Below are 25,221 nucleotides of genomic sequence, written 5' to 3'. Positions count from 1 at the left end.
GGGTGCTGCTGCAAAAGGAAGGGTTCAGGTGTGTCAGTGGGACACTTTGGGACATAGTTTACAAAATCACAGAATCAATGAGGTAGGAAAACACCTCCAAGCTCATCAAGTCCAACCTGTGACCAATCCCCAACCTGTGTTGTAGGCACACAGTTTGTGGTGATTGGGGTGGGGCTGAGCCCCAGTGGGCACAGCTGTGAGCAGCAGGTGAGCAGCACTGACAGCAATGAGCCACGGAGTGCCCAGGGGCACTGACCAACCACCAAAGGGAACAGAGGGCACACAGGTGCAGTGCATGTGGGATGAGGAATATAAAAGGTTGTACTGTAAAACAGCAAAGAGCTGCTTGAAGCTTTCTGGAGTGACACTGTTACTCTGTATGGGCAGATGCCTGAAGCTTTCTGATGAGGTAAGGTGTTACTCTGCTTGAGCAAGTGCTTAAAGCTTTCTGAATTTGTGTGGTGATGCTCTGTATATTGTGGCCCCCTCGACTCCAACATATGTTGTGACACCCCACTGTGTCACCCAGCTTATGGCACTGAGTGCCATGTCCAGGTATTCCTTGGACACCTGCAGGGATGGGACTCTAAACCTCCCTGGGCAGCCCCTTCCAAGGCCTGAGCACCCTTACAGTGGAGAAATTCCTCCTGATATCCAACCTGAAACTCCTGTGGCACAACTTGATGCTGTTCCCCCTTGTCCTGTCCTTGTTCTCTGGGAGCAGAGCCTGACCACCCCCAGCTGTCCCCCCCGTCAGGAGTTGTGCAGAGCCACAGGGTCCCCCCTGAGCCTCCTTTGCTCCAGGCTGAGCCCCTTTCCAGCTCCTTCAGCCACCCCTGGTGCTCCATTCCCTTCCCCAGCTCTATTCCATTCCCTGCATGTGCTCCAGCCCCTCAGTGTCTCTTGCTGTGAGGGCCCAGAGCTGTCCCCAGGGCTGGAGGTGCCTCACAGGTCCCAGCACAGAGAGACAGTCACTGCCCTGGGCCTGCTGGACACCCTGTTCCTGATATGAGCCAGTGGTGAACACAGTAGTGCTGGGTTAATGCTTAGACTTGAAATTAGAGAGCATTTCCAGCCTTAATGATTCCATGATTCTATGGAACATGCTGGAAGTGAACCCTGGTTTGTGGTGATTGCCTTGTGTTGGGAGAGGAGATGGGTGGCACTGAACTCCCTCCCCTCTTGATTGCCACACTTCCATAAAGGAATAAGATAAGGGAAGGGCTGAGGGATACATTGTTTGGGATCAGTGGGCACACACTTTTCAGGAAAAATGTGGGATAAACAGGTTTGGCAGATCATCCCACTGTGCTTCCCTCTCTCTGCCTCAGCACTGAGCTGCCATCACACCCACAGACAGACAGGACACAGGTGGTGCATGAGGATTTTAGAGCTGGATATGCAAGCACTCGGAGCAATTCTTGGAATTTTTAGGTTTTCTGCATGCAGCTGTCCACAGGCCAGCTGGCACGAGGATAATCAGGATTGGGGCACTTGGGCTGTGTGTCAGTGAGGGCAGTAGCAGGACCTGAGGAAGAGCAATATCCAGGACTTTGTGGTACTTTGTTCACCAAATCCCAGGCTGCTTTCACTTCCACTGGAACGTGGAACCCAAACACGATTTCACCCACCCAGCCCTGCAATCCCAGCCCCTGCACTGTTGGCAGCTATGCCTGTCCCTGAGACAGCCTAAGGAGATTAAGGAATCTTGTCTAGATGCCACAGAGAGATTTTTGTGCTCATCCTGCTGGAAAAAGCACAGGTCAGTCAGTTTTACTGGCACTGTCTGATCTGGGACCTCTCCTGAGACTGATTCAGACACAAACATTTATTTCATTTATGTTAATTAAATAAAACCTATTTTAATCCACAGTTTAATTCTGCAAGCAGTAGCAATAATCATCTCAGGCAAACCTCTGCCCCAGTCTTTTAAAAAGAGAGCAGTTAAATAATGCATTTAGGCTTGTGAAGTGCATGCAGAGAACAGGAGAGCCCCTGAGGCCTGGCAGCACGTGGCCTCTCCAGGCTGCACAGGATCACCTGCAATCCATGGCACATCACATCCACATCGTGCTCACATCCCTGCAGTGTCACTAATGGATCTTTCAATGTTCCAGAGCAGGGGTCAGGTATCCCCATGGCCCTCATGAGGCCTCACCTCACCCCCTAATTCCTGGTGCTGGATTGTGGACACTTTTTGAGTCTGTGGGAGCCAGACAGCAAAAATGTCTTTGCACACTTGGGCTCATATCTGAAGTACCTTCAGTCAGGTCTGTACTATACAGCAGCCTCGTATTTCTTTTCCACCTTTGTATCAGTGTTTTATAAAATGAGCCTATTAGAACCTGTTTAATGGCTTTGTGGAGCGTGCAGGAAAGCCATTTCTTGCATGTAATCCTTGTATGTATTTTTTCCTCTCATTTCCAAGCAGGACATTGCTGTGATCTGTGATTCCTTTATGCAGGGTCTCACAGCTCACCCACAATAGCCTCAGAAGGAAAAGGTAGAACCCCCCCAAGTGTTCTGGTTACTGAACTGAACCACCTGGATGTGGTGTGGGATTGCTGTTGGAGTGGGGGGTCACACACAGGGAATTTGAAGGAGCTGGGAGCTGCCAGTGATAGTGATGACTGCCCTTGCTGCCAGTAGCAGCCTGACATCCACACTGCTCTCCAGGCTTGTCACTGATGGCTGTCTGCCCTCCCAGGTATCATGGAATCATAGAATCACACAATACCCCAAGCTGGAAGGGACCCACAAGGATCATCCAGTCCAACTCCTGGTCTTGCACAGACACCCCAACAATCCCACCCTGGGCATCCCTGAGAGCATTGTCCAAATGCTGCTGGAGCTCTGGCAGCCTTGGGGCTGTGCCCATTCCCTGGGAACCTGTTCAGTGCTCCACCACTTCTGGGGGGGAAGAACCTTTTCCTATTATCCAACCCAAATCTCCCCTCAGTGTAACATCCTGACAATCCTTCAGGTCCTGCATGGTGTGGTTTTCTCTTCCATTGGCCATGTCAGATCTCACTAACCCTTTGTGGAGATGGAGATAGAATGGCAGTGCCTGTATGGAGACACCTCTTGAGTCCTGGCAGCTGGGAGGGCAACCAGAGCCACTCTGATGGTGTTCACAGGGGTCTCAGGATGAGGGAAGAGATGAGGATCTGACTCCATGTTTCAGTAGGCTTGATTTATTATTTTATTATATATATTACATTAAAACTGTACTAAAAGGATAGAGGAAAGGATTTCTTCAGAAGGCTGGCTAAGAATAGAAAAAGAAAGGATGATAACAAAAGCTTGTGTCTTGGGCTCTCTGTCCGAGCCAGCTGACTGTGATTGGCCATTAATTAGAAACAACCAACATGAGCAAATCAAAGATTCACCTGTTGCATTCCACAGCAGCAGATAATAATTGTTTACATTTCATTTCTGAGGCTTCTCAGCTTCTCAGGAAGAAAAATCTTAAAAAAAAAAATTTCATAAAAGACATCTGTGACAAGCCACCTCTCCTGGTGCAACCCCACAGCAGCTTTGTGTTCCAGAAGCTGATTCCTATCAAGAACCATCCTGATGGAGAAAAAGATGTTCAACAGGATAGGAGGAACAACATAGCTTTGGGAGAGTTTTGTTTTCCTGGTACCCTGGAGAGGTGCTCAGCCCTCCTGAGATGGGCTCTGCTCCTTGCCCTTTCCTTTTCCCTGGAGAAGCCTCATGCATTTGAGAGTGCAGCAGTTACAGGAACAACTTGTTGCTCAGAAATGAGGCAGTGTGGGGTCATGGCAGGCTTGGCCATGCTGTAGTTCTGAGGATGCTCATGGCAGCTCTCCAGCAGCTTTTCCACCCACAGGACATTCCCTGTCTGCTGCTGTCACTGCCCTGGGTCCAGAACACCGTGTGCAATCACTATTTAGACGTGTGCAGGAAATGTCAAAGTTTGGCAAGAACAAACAAAATAATCATGTCATAGTGATGGATGGAGACAGGCATGTCACACAGGCTCTGTCAGTTTTCATTTTGGGAAATATTCCCTCTTATTCCCTCTGAAGAGCCAGCTAAGAGGAACACCTGTGTCTACTCTACAAGACACTTCCAGAGCTAGGGAGGCAGATGAGCACTCCAGTGCCAAATTAACAGAGGAGCTTCTGCAGAATTTCTGGGGAAAAGCTTTGGAGAGGATTTCCAGGAAAACTCCTGCTCCCTCTGTTGTCCTTTGATGACACCAGCACTAGCTCTGTTTCACCAGAAAGCAGCTCTACAGACACCACAGCCACACCTGAAGCCACCTGAGGACACTGCACAGCTCCAGTGGACTGAGCAGGATGAGGAAGTTCCCAAGAGACAAGATCTATCTCACCCAACAAATATAAATTCCCAAGACAGACATCCACAGTAAAGGGAAATCACAGCCAAGAGCATAAAACGAGTATTGAGGAGCTGGTGTGAGTCCAGAGAAGGGAAATGAGCTGGGGAAAGGGCTGGAGCACCAGGAGGGGCTGAGGGAGCTTGGAAAGGGGCTCAGCCTGGAGAAGAAGAGGCTCGGGGGGAACCTTCTGGCTCTGACAGGGTCAGGAGTCTGCCTCAGCTCCCAGGGAACAAGTTGTGGACTTAGCAGTGTAAGGCTGATGGTTGAATGTGATGGTGTTCACAGTGGTCTGAGGCTGAGGGAAGAGATGAGGATCTGACTCCATGTTTCAGAAGGCTTGATTTATTATTTTGTGATACATATTATATTAAAACTATACTAAAAGAATAGAAGAAAGGATTTCATCAGAAGGCTAGCTAAGAATGAAAAATAATGAATTACCAAGGTTTGTGACTGAGACAGTCTGGACAGCTGGGCTGTGATTGGCCATTAATTAGAAACAACCACATGAGACCAATCACAGATGCACCTGTTGCATTCCACCGCAGCAGATAATCATGGTTTACATTTTGTTCCTGAGGCCTCTCAGCTTCTCAGGAGAAAAAAAATCCTAAGGAAAGGATTTTTCAGAAAATATCATGGCTTCAGTTGAACTTGAGTTTTCCAACCTAAATGATTCTGTTCTGCTCACTTCCCTCTGCTCTGTTGGCAGGAAGTTGAGCTGGGACTTGGGGATAAAGGTTACTCCTAGCAGGATGGTTTCTGTGATCCCCTGGCAGCAGAGAGCTGCACAGGTGCTGGGTGTGGCAGAGCTGTGGGCAGCACAGAGCCAGGAAAGGCCGCAGTGGGAGCTCACGTGGGAAAGGTGCCACACATGCTCCAGGGAAAAGCTGTTTGAGAGCCTGGTCTGTCCCCCTCAGCAGCAGAGCCACCAACATTCACTACTGATTCCTGAGCTGGCTCACTCCCTCCTGTGGTTCCTGCTGCTCTGGAAGCCTGTCCATGTGCTGTGTGGGGGCAGAAATGGCTGAGGGCAGCAGGAGCTGCCAGGCTGGCTCTGCAGCTGCACACGTGTGCTGCTGGAACAGACAAACTCCTTTCCATAACTTCACAAGCGTGGCTTTTTCAGCCTGCAATTCAGCAGACAAATGCCACAACCCCCGCAGCTGAGCATCCCTGTTTGCCTTTTACATGGTAAACATGGCAAGCATAACAGGTGACTCATTCCATCGATCCTGAGAATAAACTGTGCAGGTGGGTTTGTGAAACTTCCAATTTAAGTAATTCCCACCTTAGTTTTTATGGGTTTTTTGGATTTTTTTTTTCCTTTGGTTGGTTATCTGTTGAAAAAAAAAAAAAACTGAAAAATTAACCTCAAAGTTCAGTCTCAATTAGCATGGATTAGCAGGACCTATGGATGTACTTCAGCCTTTGCTCAGCTGAGGAACAGCTGGAAGGTTTCCACCAGGAGTTGATATGGATGTAGCCAGAGCAGCCCAGAGACCTCAACAGTGTAGGCACGAGCCAGTCTTCACTTGGGATCAATTTTAGGGGTTACACATAACTGGAGAGAGGGAAATTGCTGTTCTGGGAGCTGTTATAGCAGCTCTGAGGCACAAACATTTTCTCCTCGTGAATTTTCACTCACCCTTTGTTCCTAATCTTTAATCTTCACTTACATGTTCTTAATCGTCACTTAATCTTTGCTCTTGCATGACACTGACCTCCTAAGGGGGGGTGTGAGGAAGGAACAGGATTAAGAGGTGAAACAACTTGGCTGCAAAGCAGCATTGTCCTTGGTAGATCTGGGTGGACAAAAGTGCTGGTTCAGCTCCCTGTGCCTCTTTGTGCCCTTCTCCAGATCCTTTTTTAATTCCCTACAGTTCCCACTCTGTTTGGGCTCCCTTCACTAAATCCTCAGAAAGGAGGAAGGCAATAGGGAGCCTCCTGGCCCACCTTAACTCTAATGTTTTGCCTTTTTCCCATGTTTTTTGGTCTCTTTATAAGAAAGGGACATATCATCCTGATCCCTTCAGGCTCCTTCCTGTGCATCTCACAGCATCACACACTCTGCATAAAGAAACATCATATTTCACTTTGATTTGCCAATCAGCAGGATCCCAATTCCCATGTAAATGTATTCACAGAATGCATGCTATTGGCAAAAGGAACTGATAACAACTGTCTCTACAGAGCACTGGGTGCAGTGAAACTTGCTCCTTATTTTAGCATTTCATCTGTAACCATGAGGCTGTTTCTTCTCATGCTGTCCCTGTTCCCTGGGAGCAGAGCCCAACCCAAATCCTGGCTGTCCCCTCCTGTCAGGAGCTGTGCAGAGCCACAAGGTCCCACCTGAGCCTCCTTTGCTCCAGGCTGAGCCCCTTCCCAGCTCCCTCAGCCTCTCCTGGTGCTCCAGCCCCTTCCCCAGCTCTGTTCCCTGCCCTGGACACGCTCCAACCCCTCCATGTCCTTCCTGAATTGCTGGGCCCAGAGCTGTCCCCAGGGCTGGAGGTGCCTCACAGGTCCCAGCACAGAGGGGCAGTCACTGCCCTGGGCCTGCTGGACACACCATGGCTGGGACAGCCCAGGGGCCATTGGCCTCTTGCCCAGCTGGGCACACCTGGGCTCGTGTCCGGCTGCTGCCACCAGCACCCCAGGGCCTGTCCCAGCTTTCCAGCCAGTCTGTCCCCAGCCTGGAGCTCCACAGGCTTGGTGTGACCCAAGGGCAGGAACTTGGCCTTGTTGACCCTCAGCCCATGGATCCAGCCTATCCAGATCCCTCTGCAGAGTCTTCCTGCCCTCCACACTCCCACCCAACTTGGTGTCACCTATGAACGTACTGAGGGTGGCCAATCCCCTCATCCAGACCATGGATAAAGGAATTAAACAGTGCTGAGTCCAACACTGAGCCCTGGGGTGCTCCAGTGGTGCCCAGCCCAAGCTGGATGTGACTCCATTCCCACCATTCCCTGTGCCCAGCCGTCAGCCAGGTTTTTGCCCAGCTAACAGTGCACCCATGAGCAGCCAGTTTCTCAGGGAGAACGCTGTAGGAAACAGTGTCCAAGCACAGGTGAGACTGTAAATTTAACTGCAAAAGGTGTTTCACAAACTCTGGCAGGAATATATCTGTGGAGACCATGGCCAGGGGGCCCCCAAATCCAGACTGGCACTGCAATACAAGCTGGAAGTGGCCTAAGCAAACAAAAAAATGCCTCTGCAATCCAGTGGCACTCCTTGCACAAAAGGCTCGCTCTCTGAGTGCTGCTGAGAGCAGGGAGATAGATAATCTCCTTGGGATCATCTCACACATCTCTGTGTGAGAGGCCAGGCACAGCAGGCTCAGGTGTTCCCAAAGGTAGGGAGGCTTCCCTAATTCCCGATCACCTGAGGCTCCTGGGCTAGTGGAAGGGGGTGGAAATGGATGAGCTTTTCATATCTAAATTAGCCAATTCTGGGACTCCCTGGGATGAGCTGAGCAGGTGCAATGTCTCCTTCCTGTCTCCCAGCTCCAAGCTTTGTGCAGTGTTGTGGTTTGAAAAGCACTGAAGAATTCAGTATTTTGGTTAAACCACAGCTGTGTGTTTTAAATCCGGGTGGTCCTCTCTCTGTGGGTGTCCTTTGCTAATCCCTGCACAGTCCTGGCCCTTTACTGGTGCTGCTTGTGACATAAAACAGATACAATGGAGGTGTTTGTGACGCTCCTCCTTGCTGTGCATATTTTGTGGAGAAACTTTGCGAAGGACAGAGGACAGCCCGCCATTTCAGCGACACTCTGCTGCCCTCGAGTGGGTGCCTAAGAAATATCCCGCTCTTCTCTGCCCACGTGCTTTGAACTAATGCTTTAACACTCAAAAAAACTCCCTCGCAATCACATTTTTAAACTGTTTCCGCAGCATGGCGAGGGCGACGGCCGCGACCTCACCTGAGGCGAGGGTGCGGAGCCTCACCTGAGGGGGCGGGGCGGGGGCGGAGCCTCGGTGGGGCGGGGCTTAGTGGGGGCGGGGTCGTGACAGTCGCCTCACAGCTGACGTCAGGGGCGTGGCCTCAAGTCGAGTGACGGCTAAGGGGCTTGGGGTGGGAGAAGGGGCGCGGCCACGTAGGGGGCGTGATTTCGCCTCATGGGCGGCCCTTTTGTAAGGCGTGGTCTAAGGTTGGGGGCGTGGCTTTGGGGGCGCGGTCTCCGGCTCAGGGATGTGCCCCTGGGGGCGTGTCCTGCCGAGCGCGCGCGCGCGGCCCCGCGGTCTCGTCACTTCCCGCGCGGACGGCGCTGTCGCCGGGGTCGGTCGTGTCCGGTTCGGGCGGCGGTGTCGGGAGCAGCGGGACGGGACGATGAGCGACAGCGGGGAGCAAAACTACGGCGAGCGGGTAATACACGGAGCCCGAGCACGCTGCGCGGCCGGGCCCCCCCTTTCCCTCCCAACCCCACACACCCCTCCATCGCCTTCGGGTGGCGCCGGTTCCCCCGTGTCCTCCCCGTGTCCCCTTTTGCGGGTGGCGGAGCCTCCGCGGGAGCGGAGAGGCGGGTGAGGCGGCGCTGCGGGGTCGATGGCGGAGGGGCCGCTCCCCGCATGAGGCGCCCGGCGCCATCTTGGGCCGGGACCGCGCGCCCGGGAGGGACAAAATGGCGGCCCCGGGCCCTCAGGGGCCCCTCGCCCTCCATCCCACCCTGCGGAGGGGGAATCCTGATATCATCCTCCCTCCAGAGCCGCCTCGCTATCCACTCGTGAGTTGCTCTTTAATTTAGACCGCTTTTCGCTGTATCTGCCCTGTAGCAATAACTCTGCTTTTCGGGCCTGGCGTCCAGGTGGCTTGGGCTCTCCTCTAATTTAAATTTGATAATGGAGGCAACCCCTTGGCTTTGTGAAAACTGCAGCAGATCCCTGCCAGGGCTCCTAGCCTCGGAAAGATCTCACTGTCCAAAAGAGTTTTTATTAATGTCCAAATAGATGCCTTGCTAAGCTTCACGTTTCTGATACACATCTGTAGTTGCTTTTTGTTTACTGGATCAGCTTTTGATGTCTTTATTTAGGGTCACTACTGGGTTTTGGGGATTTTTTTAGCATAATTCAAATATTTTGTTGCAGTATCGGAGGGAATTGTGGAGGTGATAAGTTCCTAAGTTTTAAAATAGAGAGGGCAATAAATATTAAAAAACGTAGTAATTTTGAGCAATGTCTTTCTTAGAATACGGTTTTGTCTAATTAATTCACTATTAGAAGCTGTTATGTCTAAGTGTTTCTACTTCAAGGATGGTAAAAATAAAAAAAAATTGGTCTCCAGGGAGCTAAAAATGGGAATGAATGGTGAAAGACAGGGATTAAGGAATAGGCTCGTGCTTGCACCAGGGTTTTCATTGGTATCTTCATTCACTCTGAAGTTTTTTTGGTGAGGGGGTGTTTTTTGCTCAGGGTGAATTATTTGTGCGTTAGTTTTTTTTAAAGATGCTTTAATTGTTGTGAAGGTCAAACTGGAAGCCAGTGTAGTCTTAATAAAATTTGCTAGGATAACCTGCATTATCTTTTCAGTCAGAAACAGTGGAAATAATAAAGCGTCTATAGCAAAGTTTCTTTGTGTGAAACAATTGTGCAGATTATATTTTTAATATTAAAAATGTATGAAAGCATTTGTAGGCAGTCTTTGCCAGTGCCTAGAATGAATTATGTGTGAACTTTTGTGACCTTTAAATAGGTAAGTTGTTTGAAATGGACATGTCTGTAAAGGTGAAACCATAGAGCTGCACACCTGCTATTCCAGACTGGAGCAGGGATTGGTTTTCCTTCTGCTCTTGCCTGTGTTATTTATGGATTTTTTTGCTTACTGAAGGCTTATGTTTTACTGAGTCAATGGCTTTTGTGCTTTTCCAAGCTGGAGTCTCTGCAGACTTGAGTTAGTGTTTGGATAAATAATCTGGAATATGATTGCAGCTGTCTTAAACCGTCCCAGGTGCAGGCTGCCAGCAGGAATTGAGCTCTCTCCTTTATTGGTGTTCCTTAGGCAGTCAGATCTGGGAATTCAGTCAGCTGCATCTTGTTTTACTCCATTTCCAGCTGCATTGGTTTGCAGGCCTGACTTGATTGAGCCCTCATGGCCGCTTTGGGGATGAAGAAATTCCAGGTGCTTTTGCCAGGGATGGGACTTGTTTAAGCAGCAGCACGAATTTACTCTGGATTGTGGTGTTTATAAAAGGGAGAGGAAAGTTAAGAAGGTGAAAAAATCCCCACTTGAGTTCTCTCTCACAGCTTTTGCTCCATGGGGAGATGAACTGAAGAAACTGTAAATTGTTAAATACTGGAATGTACTTGAGATGCTGTCGTTGTGTTGCAATGTCATGGTTTTCCAACTTAATTTCGTTTTCACTGAAATTGTTCTCACTGAAACACATGGAATTTAGGCATTAAAGGTTTGGAAGAAGATGAGTTAAAGGCCAAATTAATGAATCCTGCCCTGTGAATTAGTTAATTGTAGTAATGGCTTGGTATGTGGTCAGAAACTGTTTAATATGCAAGTCGGGGTGGGGATTTGGGCGTTTCTTATGTATAAAAGCTCAGTTTACAGATTACTTACAAGGTATTTAATACATGTATTTTCAAGAAAGAGTGGTTTTTATTACTAAACTGTGTGAGGAGGTCTGAGGAAGCAGTTTGAGATTAGAGATGAGCTGATCACTCAGTGCCACCCCAGGGATGGACCATGCCCTGTGTTCCTCCCTCACCAGCTGGCTCTTGATGGCACCTCTTGGGGAGCTCATTCAGTGCCCAAACCTGTTGAAGATAATTTGGGTTTTGCTGGTGGATTAATTTCCTTCCAGCCTGGGCACTGGAGGAGCTCACATAGCCCGTGGCAGAGGTGGTGGGAGGAAGCTGTGGCCTGATTTTTGAGAACACACTGTTCTTTCTGTGTGGAGTTTGGAAACCTGTGGAAGGTTTCTGCTCTCCCTGCAGTGAATCCCCAGCAGTGATCTCGTGTTCCTCAGGGGAAGGGAGGCAACTTCCATCAGGGAGAGGTTGGGGAATGTGCAGTCAGCACAGTGACACCTTGAATAAAGAGGTTGCAGGTCTGATAGTGTCATGTGAGGCTGCACCTTTTCTTAGGAAAACAAGTGGAAATAGATTATTTCATAGGAATATATGATTATAAAACCTTAATACTTTTATTTCTCTGTATCTTACATTACTGACTGAAATCTGTAACTGATTCCTGTGAGGAAAACCTGGATCTCAGAAGTGCAAAGAACTGTGGCCATCATCTACTGCTTCTGTCCATGGAAACCTTTCCCACCTACTGTCCCCCAAATAATCCTGCTCTGGGACATTCCCTGCTCAGAGTCCATGGCTGCAAGGCTCTTTGGGAATGTGCTTAGAGCTGATATAATCACCCCAGCACTTGGTTTGAATGGGCTCAAGGTCTGGAATGAACCATTTGGAATCCACAATCCACAAGCTTCGGGGCTTCCACGTGAATTCCAGAAGTGCTTGATGAAGGGGAAGAGCTGTTGATAAAGACAAGGGATGTGGGGAGGGAGGTTAAATTCAACTTGACAAGGTTAGGGGGGAAAAATGGTTATTGTTTAGTGAATAAAAGTCTGGATGTGCTGACCAGCAGTGCTGGAATAGAGTCAGAGTAAGAAGATTGTTTGTTCCCTCTTCCCCGTGTCATGCCAGGAGCACACTTGGGCATTTTTCAATAACTTAAAACTCACAGAGTGAAAGAGCAAAGAGTAGGAAAAGCAAATATAAAGAACAACCAAAAAGGATGCAAGAAACAAGCTGTGGGAGTGACTGATGTGAGCCCTCAAGGGTGTAAAATAAATTTGCAGTGCTGCAGGCCCCTGGTACTTGGAGTTTTGGATCGGGAGGATTTCCTGGGGCTTGGGGTGAAACAGGGACAACTTGGTAATTTTGGGCTTATTACCAGTCCTGGTGATGTCCAGAGCAGGTGAGGTGCATTGAATTCCTTTAAGGCTGGAATAAAGAAGTGCAATAATCCTGTAAAATGGGTGGATTGAAGGATGATCTGGGGAAAAAAGTGGATTTTTAAAGACTGGAAAATTTGAAATGCAAAGGAGTTGAATGAAAATAGGCCAGCTGTTAAACTGTTTTTGTTTTGGTAGACATTTGTCTTAAAGACATTTTCTTCCCAAGTTTCTGCTCAGCTCCTCAGTGTCCAGACTCCATATCAACCTTAGCATAGTACAGCAAAGACTGCCTGAAAAATGTACCAAATATATGAAGATTTGCCTGTTCTCTACTCATTTCTTCAAAGCTTTTTGACTTTTCAATGCTCTGAAAAAGGGTTTGGTGTGTGTTTGTGGGCAAAATCCTCCCAACTGCTTCCCTCCAATCCTGCATTTCTCCTTTTCTTTCTGGTCTCCACCTGTAATTGGATACAACTCCTTGTGTTTAGCCCAGATTGTCTTTTGTGAATGGAATTATTTTTTCTCAGGTGAAAAGCAGCCTTGGTTTGGGTTTTAATCCTTCTTCAATCTTGCTTTCTCTAACTTTGTTAAAGAGCTTAGACTTCTTATGGCAAAATTAATGTATTAACTCAGAACTCATCTCTGTGGAGTGTTTTCTTTGGAAGTTACTAATGGATTTAGATTAAATTAGTTAATTGTAAATTAAATTGCTCCTAAACATTCCCCCTGCCCTTTGCAGTGTTAGTACATGGGGAAACTGTAGTTTAGAACAAAACATTAAACATCTGTATGAGGAATACAGCTTTGGCCAACTCTGTGCTATTTCTGTTGCTCTTGGGATTAATTGCAAACCTGCTTTGTCCTGTGCATCGTGTTTCTTTCCCCTGTATGGAAAGGAATTGTAAAATGGTAACATTTGTTTGAAGTGGTATGGAAGTGATTGAAGTGTGCAAATTTCTTGTTAGCAAATGAATTTCTGAATGCTTGCTACAGGATTCCCATTAAGTTAGTGTTCAGGTTTAAGAGGTGTTAGAAAACTAAAACGGGATTTTTGAAAAAAATGGTACCCAGTGGCATTGGTGAGCTTCATCAGAATTTACACTAAATTAAGGCTTGATTTTAGAAAGAAGTACAATTCTGCTGAATTTTAAGTTTTCTCTAATACCTTGAAATAAAGAATATTTTCTACTAGCGTGTTCAGGTATTAAAGGCATATGACTAAAACCAAGCATTTTACTGATTTTAAAATAAAAATACATAAGTTCAAACTGCTAATTAGGTCATGTCACTGCCAGAAGAGATTGCCAACATATAACAGAGCAGGTGGGGTGTTAGTCCAGAGCAGTTTGAGTGTGGGGCTCCAGTGCAGTTCTGGTCAGTGGGGAATGCAGATTTCTGTGGAAACACAAAGCCTGCACATGTAATGCCACTTGTGCAGGCAGCTGGGGGTGTGTGCTCCTAAACCTTCACACCAGGGCTGCCAAACTGCAGGAGGGGCCCAAAATTCAGATAATTGGAGTTCATGGAATGACCAATGCTGTGCTTTCTGCACATCCAGCAGTGGCCGCAGCAGGACCTCACTGGAGTCACTCCTTGGTGATTTTGTCTCAGTGTGTGGCTGATAGAGCAAATTATTTGGAGTTTGCTGATGCTACAATTCCTTAGTAGGTACTCAGTTGATCCAGTTGCACTTACTGTTAAATACAGGCATAAATAGCAAATTCAGCTACTTAGGGTTAAGTTAAACTGAGTTGACTGAACCTGTTGATAAAATTATAGGGCTTTGGTAGATTCAATTCTTGAACTGCATTTATAGTAAAAGTCCACAACACTTTTTTTTTCTAGTTTCAGTTTTGGCACTAGATTTTATCCTGGAGTTCTTAAATATTCTTCATCCTGTTCTTTTTCTATTAAGGTTAATGTTGAAGAAGGAAAATGCGGAAGTCGCCATTTGACAAGTTTTATAAATGAGAATTATTTGAAGCTCAGGAATAAGTGAAGCTGAAATTTGAAAAAAAAGAAAGTGAATGCATGCTAATTATCAGACCAGAAGTCCCACTTGTAGAATATTGAGCAATTTGTGTGAAGTGGGGAAGATGAAAGAAGTCAGAATTTGAAACGGAAGAATGAAGAAAAGGAATAAAAATGAAGTTAAGATAAGAAGTAATCTGGAATCTGAAAGCACTACGCTAAGTAATTACTAGTCTGTTTATGTGTCCCTGTATATTTTGCTAAACATGCATGCATTATCTGTTTAATAGCAAAAGTACATGCAGGGTAAAGAAGTGTCTACCAGGGAAAAAAAAAAATAAAACCTCCTTAAAAATCTAGGCAGTGCTAATGCCGACTGCCCGGACACATAGCTATGAATATTTACCATTGATTTCACTGGAGCTTGTTTACAGCCCCTAGGTGAACAAGGAATTGTGTACAAATTAGGCTTTCAATATCTGCGTGCAGGAATCCCGTTCTGCTTCCAGAAGCGGAAGTGCTCATGGGTCTGGCAAGTCGGGGAGGCACACCCCTGCAAGATCTCGCTCTAAGGAGGATTCCAGGCGCTCCAGGTCAAAATCTAGATCCAGGTCTGAATCCAGGTGAGTTTGCTTCTTTTACCTCTTCCTCCTCCTCACAAGTCAGATGATTGTCAGAGATGGCCCAGCTTAGCCAGTTCTGTTCCCAGAGTTAGTGACTCTTCTGTGGACATGGACTGCAAAGGGGCATGCGTGGTTTCAGGATTGGGAAATACAAGTTATATCAATTCAGATGTTTCTGCTGCTTCTTCCAATAGTTAAATAGCTATGGAGCTTTGTATCCTTGCTGATACACTTTGGAAGTGCCTGCCTTTTATCTCTTGGTATACTAAATTGTCTCTGAGCCTGGAGTTTAGATCTTAGTTTTTTTGTGCATCAACAGATTTCCCATTTTAAGCCACATTGCTGTATTACATTTCTTCACTGGAAGCAGTGATGTTCCTTGAATAGTTGAAAGAAGCAGTAGAGATAAATGGGAATTTCACAGTCTGACATTTTAAATACGTTGATTTAACTTGAAAATTAGCATCGTGGGAAGCTTTGAATATTAGACAGCTCTGCAAGCTCTTCCAGAAAGGTTGTGGAGAGCTTGCTTATTGTATTTGTTATGTGGCAGCACAAACATCCACGTGCCTTTTGCACTGTATTACCTCTCCTGATAATCACCTGCCAAACAAGCTGTGTGCAGGGTCAGAATTCCTCTTAAAAAGAGTAGGTAGTTGACAGCTGACTACAGTAATTAATGTGTTGATAATTTATTCACTCATTTGTAGACATTCAGGCTAAAAAAAGTGAGGTTTCAGCAGTGTGGTTTTCAGGTGAGCTGTTCACAACAAACTTTCTGTGTGAACAAGTAGTGAATTGCCAAAGCCTTGGGGGGCAGGCTGGAGGAAGATACTGTGCTGTCAGCAATCACCCAGGGTTGAAAACATAATCAAGTAGTGTGTTAAATCTTGCAAGATCAGACAGAAAGGCTTTTGTGAGAAGGAATGTGATTGGGAAGCTGTGACAGCAGAAGAATGAAGGTTTTTGTTTAATTCAGGCACAGTCACAAGTGTCATATCATGCACCTGGCAGTCCCTGTAGTGTAAGAAGAAATGTGTTGAATAAAAGGAATAAATACTTGTTAGAGTAGTACCATTAGTGAGTGTGGAATTGGAGTGTCCTGTGGGAGTGCCAGCAGTGAGAGATGCTGGGGCAGCTCGGGAAGGGCCCAGTCCCAGGTCCTGCTCTGGACTCTGACCCTGCTGTCAGGGCTTTATCCACTTGGGGTTTGAAAACCTCAGGGCAGGGAAGCTGTAGAACACCTTTGAGGAAACCTTTTAATATTAAAACAACAAAGTCACTACACCCCAGCATATTCTCCTGCCCTTTAATCCATATGACTCCTGGGATTCCATACTCCTTAAAATATTTCTCACTTACAGAATAACCACAACACTGAGTGAAAATACAGTCACAGATGGTACACAATTCTGAGGAAGCAAATAGAAAATGTAGAATTTATGAGAGACCTGGCACATCTTACTTTTGCAATAAACAGTGTTTAAATAATACCCTGGCAATTGGCTTTTACTTTTTGATGACCAAACAGTAGAAATTTATAACTACCACAGCTTCCTGAGCATTTAACAGCTATCTTGAAGGTGCCTCTGGCTGGAAATAATGGAATTATGTGCCAGAGTTAGTGTTGATTAGTAGATTTGGACAGAATTGTGTCGAGGCACATATTTAGAAACAACCTACTTTAATCTCTGTTCAGTGCTGTCACACGTTGAGATGTGGTCATGGGCAGATCTTTGAACTCTGGCTTTCCCCAGAGAAATAACCCTGTGATAACTTCTTTATTTCTTGGTAGTTTCTGTTGCAAATGTATTTTTAAATTACAAGCTTTATAAATTAAACTTTGATTTGGGAACCAACCTGTGTCCTGGTGTTTTTATCAGTTGGCGTGTGGATATACTTGATTTTAAAATCACTTTTATTGATGTTTGTCATTCCTATCTTTGGCTGATACCATTCTGGTACCTGAAATATCAGTTCTGTTTGCCTTAATTTTTTTTTTCCTATATCAATGTCTAAAATGTGGCTGTGTGCATGTGTGGAGCTTCTTTTTTTTTATATTCTTTCTTTTTTTACTGTTTTCCCAGCTTCAGGGAAGTTCTCTCTCTATTTTTTTTATTTTGTTGCCAAAAATAATGTTTTCTTTATAAATACATAATGAGAAGTGCTGTAATGGGACATGCTGAATTAATTTCTCCTGAACATGGATATGCATTTTAAGTTGAGCTTCTCTGACTCTCTCCTGATGGGGTTGGAGGTGTTTTTTGAGGAACTAGATTGAACAGTTTGCCTGCCTGGTGACACTTGGTGAGAAATCTTGGAAGAAGCTGTTAAATGCTCAGGAGTTAAAGCAGTTCAGGTTCAGAGCTTCCCTCACACCAGTGGAGTGGTGCTGCTGTGGAATTAGAGGAAGGGGACATTAAAGACGTGAAAGCCTGAAAATCTGGAATTTGTGACTCAGATCCATTGACTTTTACACTGTTTACTGCACTTCTTAGCCTTGAGGGTTTTTCCTTTGGAGTGGTGTGGAGCACAGGTTACTCAGTGCAGCCATCAGCAGACCAAGATCAGGTGTAGTATCCCTGTATGAGTGCTCAGCTTTTCTTCTAGGATTGCCTGTGTTGGGAGGGATAAGGCTTTGGGAGAAGGAATTGTAGAGTTTCAGACCCTCATGTCCACAGAGCTCATGATGTAAGAAAATATTTTTGGGGAAAAAGAATTAGTGAGCAGTTGCATAAATGCGCTTAAGAGTCAGAACATGTAAATATTCATGAACAAACAGTGCCAAATAACTGCTGAAATACCAGCAGGTAAATGAGCCAGCTCAGGATTGATTTCTTCAGATTGTGTTAAGCTCTTTTCCAGGGACATTTGATTTCAGTGTCACCCAAGGCAGCACTAAGAAAGAGAGTGCCCTCCTTAGTGGTGCATGCTTTGTGTTAAAGCATATTTGACTGATTAGTGTGAAAAGAAAGCCACTCCACTTGTTTTTACCTAAACACTGAATATTCTAAGCCCTAAGTTGTCACACCCAGGTAGCTTTGTTAAAGGAAGAGCTGACTGATCAAGTGCAAGTTCCTGGACTGCAGCAGGAATGCCCTGAGACTATCTGCAGTAATCTGATAGTAAAGATTTAGCACACAGAGAGTAGAGAGATTCATCTATTGAGAATAGTGAGTAAATGGATTATACCTGAGGTATGTGGTACTGCAGGATTTTGGAAGACAATTATTTGAGCATTTTGTGACTGTCTGTTGGATTTTTAAAATATTTAACACCCCAACAAGCCCAGCACTGTACCTCTCTGTTCTTTCCCTCAGGTCTAGGTCGAGGAGGAGTTCCCGCAGACACTACACCAGGTCGCGCTCGCGGTCGCGCTCGCACAGGAGATCCAGGAGCAGGTCGTACAGTCGGGACTACCGGCGGCGGCACAGTCACAGCCATTCCCCCATGTCTACTCGCAGACGGCACATTGGGAACAGGGTACGTGTGTGAGCCATGAGTCACGGGCTCTGCGCCCTGAGGAACACAAAGGGCTTTGTGAAACGCTTGTGCTCCTGTAGGTTTAATGTATTGCTGTCTATTAGTAGGTGACCTGTGAAAAATGTCTGGTTTATGATTGGCTTTTCGCAAATATTAACATGAATATTAGATGTGTTGTGTTAGAAAGTAATGCTGTATTAATTCTCTTAAGTAGTGTGTTAAATATAGTTTTAGGTTATAAGAAATGTTAAAATAGAAACTATGCTATGTAGGATAATTTTTTTAAAGAAGGGACTCGCAGCGAGATAGCAGCCACAGGACACTTAAATCTTTCAGAATAAGGGAATTTATTGCCCTCTTAACAGAAGAAAAGAACTTCTTCCTGCCTTGAAGGTGCTATTAGGATTCAGAGGAAGATGTTGGGGATGACCAGACAGAATCCGGTCTTTAAATGGAATTTATGCATGATGTATGAATATGCAACAGGCTATTGCTATTAAGGGTTAATCCTTTGTTAATTGGTGTCCTTTTTCTGGCTCATGTTGCCCAGAAAAAGGTATCCTGACATCCATAACTCTTTGTCTCTGTTGTCTCATCCTAATTCAAATTGTCCAAATTATTATTACTCTAATTGTATTACTATTTTTGTAACCATTTTATTACTATTAAGCTTTTAAAATTTAAAAAAAACCAAGTGATTGGCATTTTTCACATGACCCAAATGTCAGCCCCACCTTAGTTTTTTCTTCTTGAAGCTCTGACAATCTCAACTTGAGAAAAATGTTGCACTGCAAATAAACCCAATTTGATTTGAATATCTGTGTCCTTTCCTTTAGGCAAATCCTGATCCAAACTGTTGTCTCGGAGTGTTTGGGCTGAGTCTGTACACTACAGAACGAGACCTGCGGGAGGTTTTCTCCAAGTATGGCCCCATTGCCGACGTTTCCATCGTGTACGATCAGCAGTCGCGGCGCTCCCGAGGGTTCGCCTTCGTCTACTTCGAGAACGTCGAGGATGCCAAGGAGGTCGGTTGGGGTGCACAGTGTGGGCTTCTCATTATGTATTTATAAAGTGTTTGCTGGGCTCTGAGCTCCTGGGGTGTGTGTTCTGTCACAGGGTATAGCCAGGAGAAACTCATAGCCTGGAAAATACTTGGAGTTTTGTAATCATGGAATTTGGGCTTACCAGTGCTGCGGAATGAATTGGGAATTCTGTAATCACTTCTCAAAAAGTAGAGAATCCTACACTCATACCAATCCTTGTAAAGCTACCCTTTATGGGCTGGAACAAGGCTTACATTCTGCATAAACTCCAAAGAATCTCCAGTTTTTTCCACATCTCTTCCACATTTTTTCCAGGTCATGAAGTCTTCCATTTTGGTTTGCAGCTTGATATGTAGGTCCTGCTACTTGCCAGACAAAAATAAACCAAAGCACAATTGGTTTTGGTTTTTTACTTTTTATTTGTAACTCTGATATTATATTCAAGGTTATGGTAATTTGAAGGATGTATTTGAATACCTTATTGATGTTCTTTTAACCTTTAAATGTTTTATGTTGTGTGATGGAGTAGTTATATCTCCCTACATCAGCATGTTCAAAGATTGCTCTTAGTCATGTCAGAGGCACTGAAACAATTGCCCAGTGGTGTTCCTTTCAGGATTTTAATGGCATAAAAGTCACATTTTCAGTGATTACTGGCACTGAAGTTCAGCTTACCTAGATTGTCTCGCACAGTTCATTCAGTGCAAGATGTGACACTCAGACCTGCCTCCAAACTCAGCTGTGTTTAAGACATTTTAACACTTAATGCAGTGGTTAGAAATTGTTGTTAAAGTTCATACCTACAGCTAATGCTCTTCTGTCCTTCCTTAGGCAAAGGAACGTGCCAATGGAATGGAGCTGGATGGAAGAAGGATCCGGGTAGACTTTTCCATAACAAAGAGACCTCACACACCTACCCCTGGAATCTATATGGGAAGACCTACTTAGTGAGTTTTATCTGTGATTTGGGTGGGTTTTTTCCTTCCCAACCAGTACAGGATAGGATTCATTATTTTGTAAAAATTCCTGTTTCACCTCTGAGACCTGATTCTGAGTGGTTTTCCACATTAATGCATAAGTTGTGTTCCCTTATTCATGGCTGCTGTGCTGTACACTGAAAACACTAGACATGAGCATCAGTAGTAATGCTTGTGTCAACAGGAAGACATTTTGACAATTTCTAAATTACTTCAAGTAGTTTTCCTGTGTACCTTCAAATATTCGTGTCCTTTCCAAGCTCAGATTTTCAAGAGTGAGTGAACAAGTGTTGGTCAAGGAGCTGCGTGGCTCAGTTAGAGCATTAGGGCTTAGCAGTGTGCTGTCTTCACATACTGCATGCACTTTTGACTTCAAGTTGCCAGCAGTGTCAGTTGTTTTCCCAAGTCATTCCCCAGTTCATTTCCCTAGACTTTCAGCTTACTGATGGTGATGTTAAGACTACAAGTTTCTGATTTTTTTAGTCACAAAGTTGATTGAACAGGAGCTTTTTCAGAGTTAAAAGGGGATGAAGAGTTGCTTCAGAATGGAATTCCTTGTGTGCCTGTGATACCAGAAGGTTGAGGTTTATAAAGATTGAGGAAAACAACTGAAAGTTCAAGCATTTAAAAAGCAGTTGTTTAAGTAGTCCTGTTCCCACCTGCACTGATGGGAAAACAGGAGTGCTCACAGTCTTCCAGCTGTAAGCATGGGACATAATAATACAATCTAGTTTAAATAGTGTGAATTTACCTGACTACCAACAAAGTTAAAGTTCTGTGTCTTAGTAAATGCAATTTCCTTCACTCCCTGCAGTGGCAGCTCACGGCGACGAGATTACTACGACAGAGGCTATGACAGAGGCTACGATGACCGTGACTACTACAGCAGGTCATACAGGTGAGCATATTTGCAATATTTTGCTGCTTTCTAAACTCTGCTTTCTCATCTGCCTGTGCAAGCTTTAGGCAGTTCATCCTACATAACTATTCCAGAATGTTTTTGCACTCGATGTCGTTCTGGAATCTTCCTGTGACATCTCCACCAAAATGATTGCTCAGTACAAATCAAGTTGGTTGGATTGAGAAATACTTGATGTTGTTTGACCTGTGGCCTAGCTTAGTCCAAAATGTTTCTGCACTGAAGCTTTAAAAAACAAAAGTTTGTTCTTTGTAGTTTTATTTTAGATTCTTTATTTTAGATTCTTTAGGTTCATCTGTTAGCACTGAAATAGTGCAGATTAATGTTTGAGTTGGTATTACAGTGTCAATTTATATTTTGAGCACAGTGTAGTAGATAAAAAGTGGGAAATTTCTGTGGTCCCCAGTAGCTCCTGCTGATAATTATGGCACCTCAAAAATAAGGAATTGGGGATTGGACATCTGCATTAAAAGACTTTTTTAACACCCCTTGCCAGGTTGAATGTGTGTGTAATCATTATTGATTTTGGTGATAGCATTTTTCTAGCAAAATCCTCGTCCCCTGCAAAATCCTCACAATTTCTGGGACCGTTTTAAGTTGAACACAAAAAGAAGAGTTGATTTTTTCTATGTGCACTACCAAACTTTCCTGCAATTGCAGAATTCTGTGTTAAAGTTACAATGTGCCCAAGTCTTAAGTGGTGCCTTTTCCTTCTGATAGGGTTTGTGGATGTTACCAGAAGCTGTTATTGGGTCAGGAGAAAGCCAGTGGGAGCTGTCCCTGCCTGTGGCAGGGGTGTGCCCCTGGATGGTGTTGAGGGTCCCAACCCAAACCATTCTGGGATTCTGTGAAGAAATATGGAGCCACAAATGACTCTTCTGTGGCTACTTGAAAAATGTCATGGTGCTACTTTCCCCTCCTACACACATGGGTTGGTTGAGGAACAGAGAAGTGTTGCTGTGTTGTCAGGGCTTCCCTGAGGAAGAAAGAGTTGGAATTGTTCAAGATGCAGTGGAGCATTGCATACCCCACCCTAAAAATTCCATTGGTAACAATTCCTTTGCATTCCCTGCCCTGTGTGAAAATAATGCCCTAAGGGAAATGCAGTGTCAGATGGGAATTGTTCTGTTAAAACTTCAGTTTCTCCTTGTTGCAGTGGGAAGTTTAATTTTGCCTGAAAAACTAACTGTAAATAAGGGAATAAACTTTAAAAAGCAATCCTCCAAAAACAACTGGGGAAGACTTTCAACTTGATTTAGTCTCCTGGTAAAGCTTTGCTGATCTGAATCTGAGGAGGTTCCAGTCCAACCACTCAGTGTTAATGCTGTATGGTCTGGTTTTTGTTCTCCAGAAGAAGTTACATCACAGTTCTTGTTTAAATGTGACTGTAAAGTGTTAAAATGTCAGGATAGGAGGTTTTTCCCTGCCTCCACCTTGGAATCAATGTTTTTCTTCTGGATAGTGAGTTGATCTTGCTGCTTGAAAATAATAAGTAAGAGGGTTTTCCTTGAATAGGTGTTTAAAAATCAATGTTAAATTAAGTAATTCAGCATCACCCAGTATAGGAACTAATGTTGTCTTATCTTCACATGATTTTCTTACTCGATGGAGGAGTTTTGTACAGTGAACTTTTTATTTTTGAAATTCCTAAAAGTCATTCTGCTTTTGTTTTCACAGAGGAGGAGGCGGTGGCGGCGGAGGAGGCTGGAGAGCTGTTCAGGACAGGGATCAGTTTTACAGGTGTGTACTGGATTAGTGGAACTGGACAAGGAAACACAAAACCTGGGAGTGCTTGGGTTGGATTTGGGGGTGCCTGGCTGTAAGTCAAGGACATCTTCACCTTGGACAAGTAATTCAGATTAAAAGTGAAGGTGGATTTGGCTTACCCTGCTTGTGTGGGATGCTCCTGGCTTCAAACTAAATTCACATGAAAGCAGATTGTGAGTGCAAGAGCTTGTATTTGTTGTATTAGTCAAAAATAATACTGGTAACAAAAAAAAGAATTCAGATCTTTGCTTTGTTACCCAGTAGAAACGTTGATCAGGTCTCCCATGCTTGTTAGCATTCCTGAGACCAGGATGGGGTTAGAGCTACCCACATAAAGCTGTGCCACTCAGCTGTGCAGGTTTTAACAAGGGGATTGTTTGTGTCACCCCTGTCACAGGAGGAGGTCACCGTCACCGTACTACAGCCGAGGGGGCTACAGATCCCGGTCCAGATCCCGGTCCTACTCACCTCGTAAGTAGCCATGGGCTCAGGGAATGCTTTGGGTTGGGAGGGACCTTAAAGCTCATCCCATTCCACCCCTGCCAGGGGCAGGAACACCTTCCATAGACCAGGCTGCTCCAAGCCCCTCCAGCCTTACCATACCTGGGCCTAGCCCAGTCACAGAGTTCATGTCTGAGAAGTAAATTTGCCATTCCTTGAACTTCTTTTGAGCTGCTGTGTCCACTAAGATGGACTTTGGTGTGGATATTTTATTGAGCCACAGTTCCTTTATTGCTTCATTGAGAAACCTTGAGGGAAGAGTAAATACTTAGGGAAAGCCAAGTGAGATAACAGCCCTTGTTTTGAGTGTAAGATCCTGTTTCTTCCTCCAAAACTCTGTTAAAACAGGAGTTTGGGAGTTTGCTTACCTCCAGGCCATCAGCTCAGATCTGATGCAGGTTTGAGGAGAGGCAGTGGATTTAGCCAGAAATCTCTCAATCCATGAAGTCTGACTGTTGGGTTTTTGTCTTTCAGGTCGCTATTAAAGCATGACACATAGAGGAATTTCTAGCTACAGCCTTTGAGTTGAAATTGCAAGTTTGTGGACAATATTTTTTTATTGTCTCTTCTGTTTAACCAAGTGACAGTGCCTAGTGAATTAGGTGACTTTTACACCTTTTATGAAGACAACTTCTGTGGTGTTCAATGCTGTTTCATTCTGCGTATTTGTGTAGTTTGGTGCTTTGTTTCCAGTTGTGTTTTGAAAGGAGTATGTTTTGCATGTATTTTTTTAGTCTCCATTTTGACTCCTGAAAGGTTTCTATTGTAAAGACAAAAACTGTTCAGTAAGTTTTTTCTACTGATTCCAAGTTATTCCCAAGATCCAAACCTGTGTAAAATGCTTTCCAAAAGTGAGAAAATAAAATAAAAAGACATTTGTTTTTTTTCCTTCCCTTCTTATTTTTGCCAAGAAAACAAAAGCATGGAGGTAATCCCAGGGCAAGTGCCATCCACTCCTTCCAGGAAGAACCAGTCTTTTGATGTAAACATCCACAAGTAAATTGCATCTGAGGTGCTTCTCAAGTCTATTTCTCAATTGTGAAATGAGCACTGAATCCCTTATTTGGGTGTTTAGCTGTTGCCACTTGTATTTAAAAGCTTTTGGGCCAACACTTCATGTGTATCTGTCATACCACGTAGTGAATTTGTGCACTTGAATCTCTGAGCCAGTTAATTTTTAATCTTGTGTTGGAGGAGCTTTCCACGTTGCTTTGTGGTGAGAATGTGGGGTTTTGTGGAAATAATGGAAATTTCTAGACTCAAAACTGATTATTTCTATGGATGTAGGGAACAAAGTTTAAGGAGGATGGTGTGCCATCATGCAAAGAAAGAGACTGAGGGAACAGGCCCCACCTGCTTCAGCTGCCTGGAGAGGAGGTAGCCAGCAGCAGCACACCAGGTGTCTTAGGGATTTAAAAATCATCCGGTATTTGTTAAAATTTCCCTGGTTTTACTCTCCAGAGTGTACAACAGGACCATGGCAGTAATTATTGTAAATTGTCTGAGCTGCTCCTGGTGACACATTTTGGAGTTGGCTGCTCCTGGTGACCCATTCTTTGCAATGTGTCACATGGCTCCTGTGCTGAGCGTGTCCCAAATCCCTGTGCCAGGTCTGTGCTTGGTGTGAGCATTGCAAGGCCATGGTGCATCATG

General features: G+C 44.9%; 1 protein-coding gene across 2 annotated transcripts; it reads left to right on the top strand.

Moving 5' to 3' along the window:
* The first annotated feature begins 8,635 nt into the window (after window positions 1–8,635).
* On the top strand, window positions 8,636–24,456 carry TRA2B (transformer 2 beta homolog). 2 transcript variants are annotated; one of them, XM_058812021.1, is made up of 9 exons: window positions 8,636–8,734; window positions 14,745–14,878; window positions 18,199–18,361; window positions 19,198–19,386; window positions 20,236–20,351; window positions 21,196–21,279; window positions 22,978–23,040; window positions 23,465–23,538; window positions 24,043–24,456. In XM_058812021.1, the coding sequence occupies exons 1-9, from the start codon at window positions 8,699–8,701 to the stop codon at window positions 24,051–24,053; spliced, it is 870 nt and encodes a 289-aa protein (XP_058668004.1). In that variant the 5' UTR covers window positions 8,636–8,698; the 3' UTR covers window positions 24,054–24,456. The 2 variants fall into 2 exon arrangements, with proteins under 2 accessions (XP_058668004.1, XP_058668005.1); XM_058812022.1 differs by lacking the exon at window positions 24,043–24,456 and having other exon boundaries at window positions 23,465–23,546.
* The last annotated feature ends 765 nt before the right edge of the window (window positions 24,457–25,221 follow it).

This window comes from Ammospiza caudacuta, chromosome 11 (genome assembly GCF_027887145.1).
Source record: "Ammospiza caudacuta isolate bAmmCau1 chromosome 11, bAmmCau1.pri, whole genome shotgun sequence".
NCBI lineage: Eukaryota > Metazoa > Chordata > Aves > Passeriformes > Passerellidae > Ammospiza > Ammospiza caudacuta.
The sequence above is the reverse complement of the archived record's forward strand: the minus strand, read 5'-3'. Positions and strand labels throughout refer to the sequence as shown.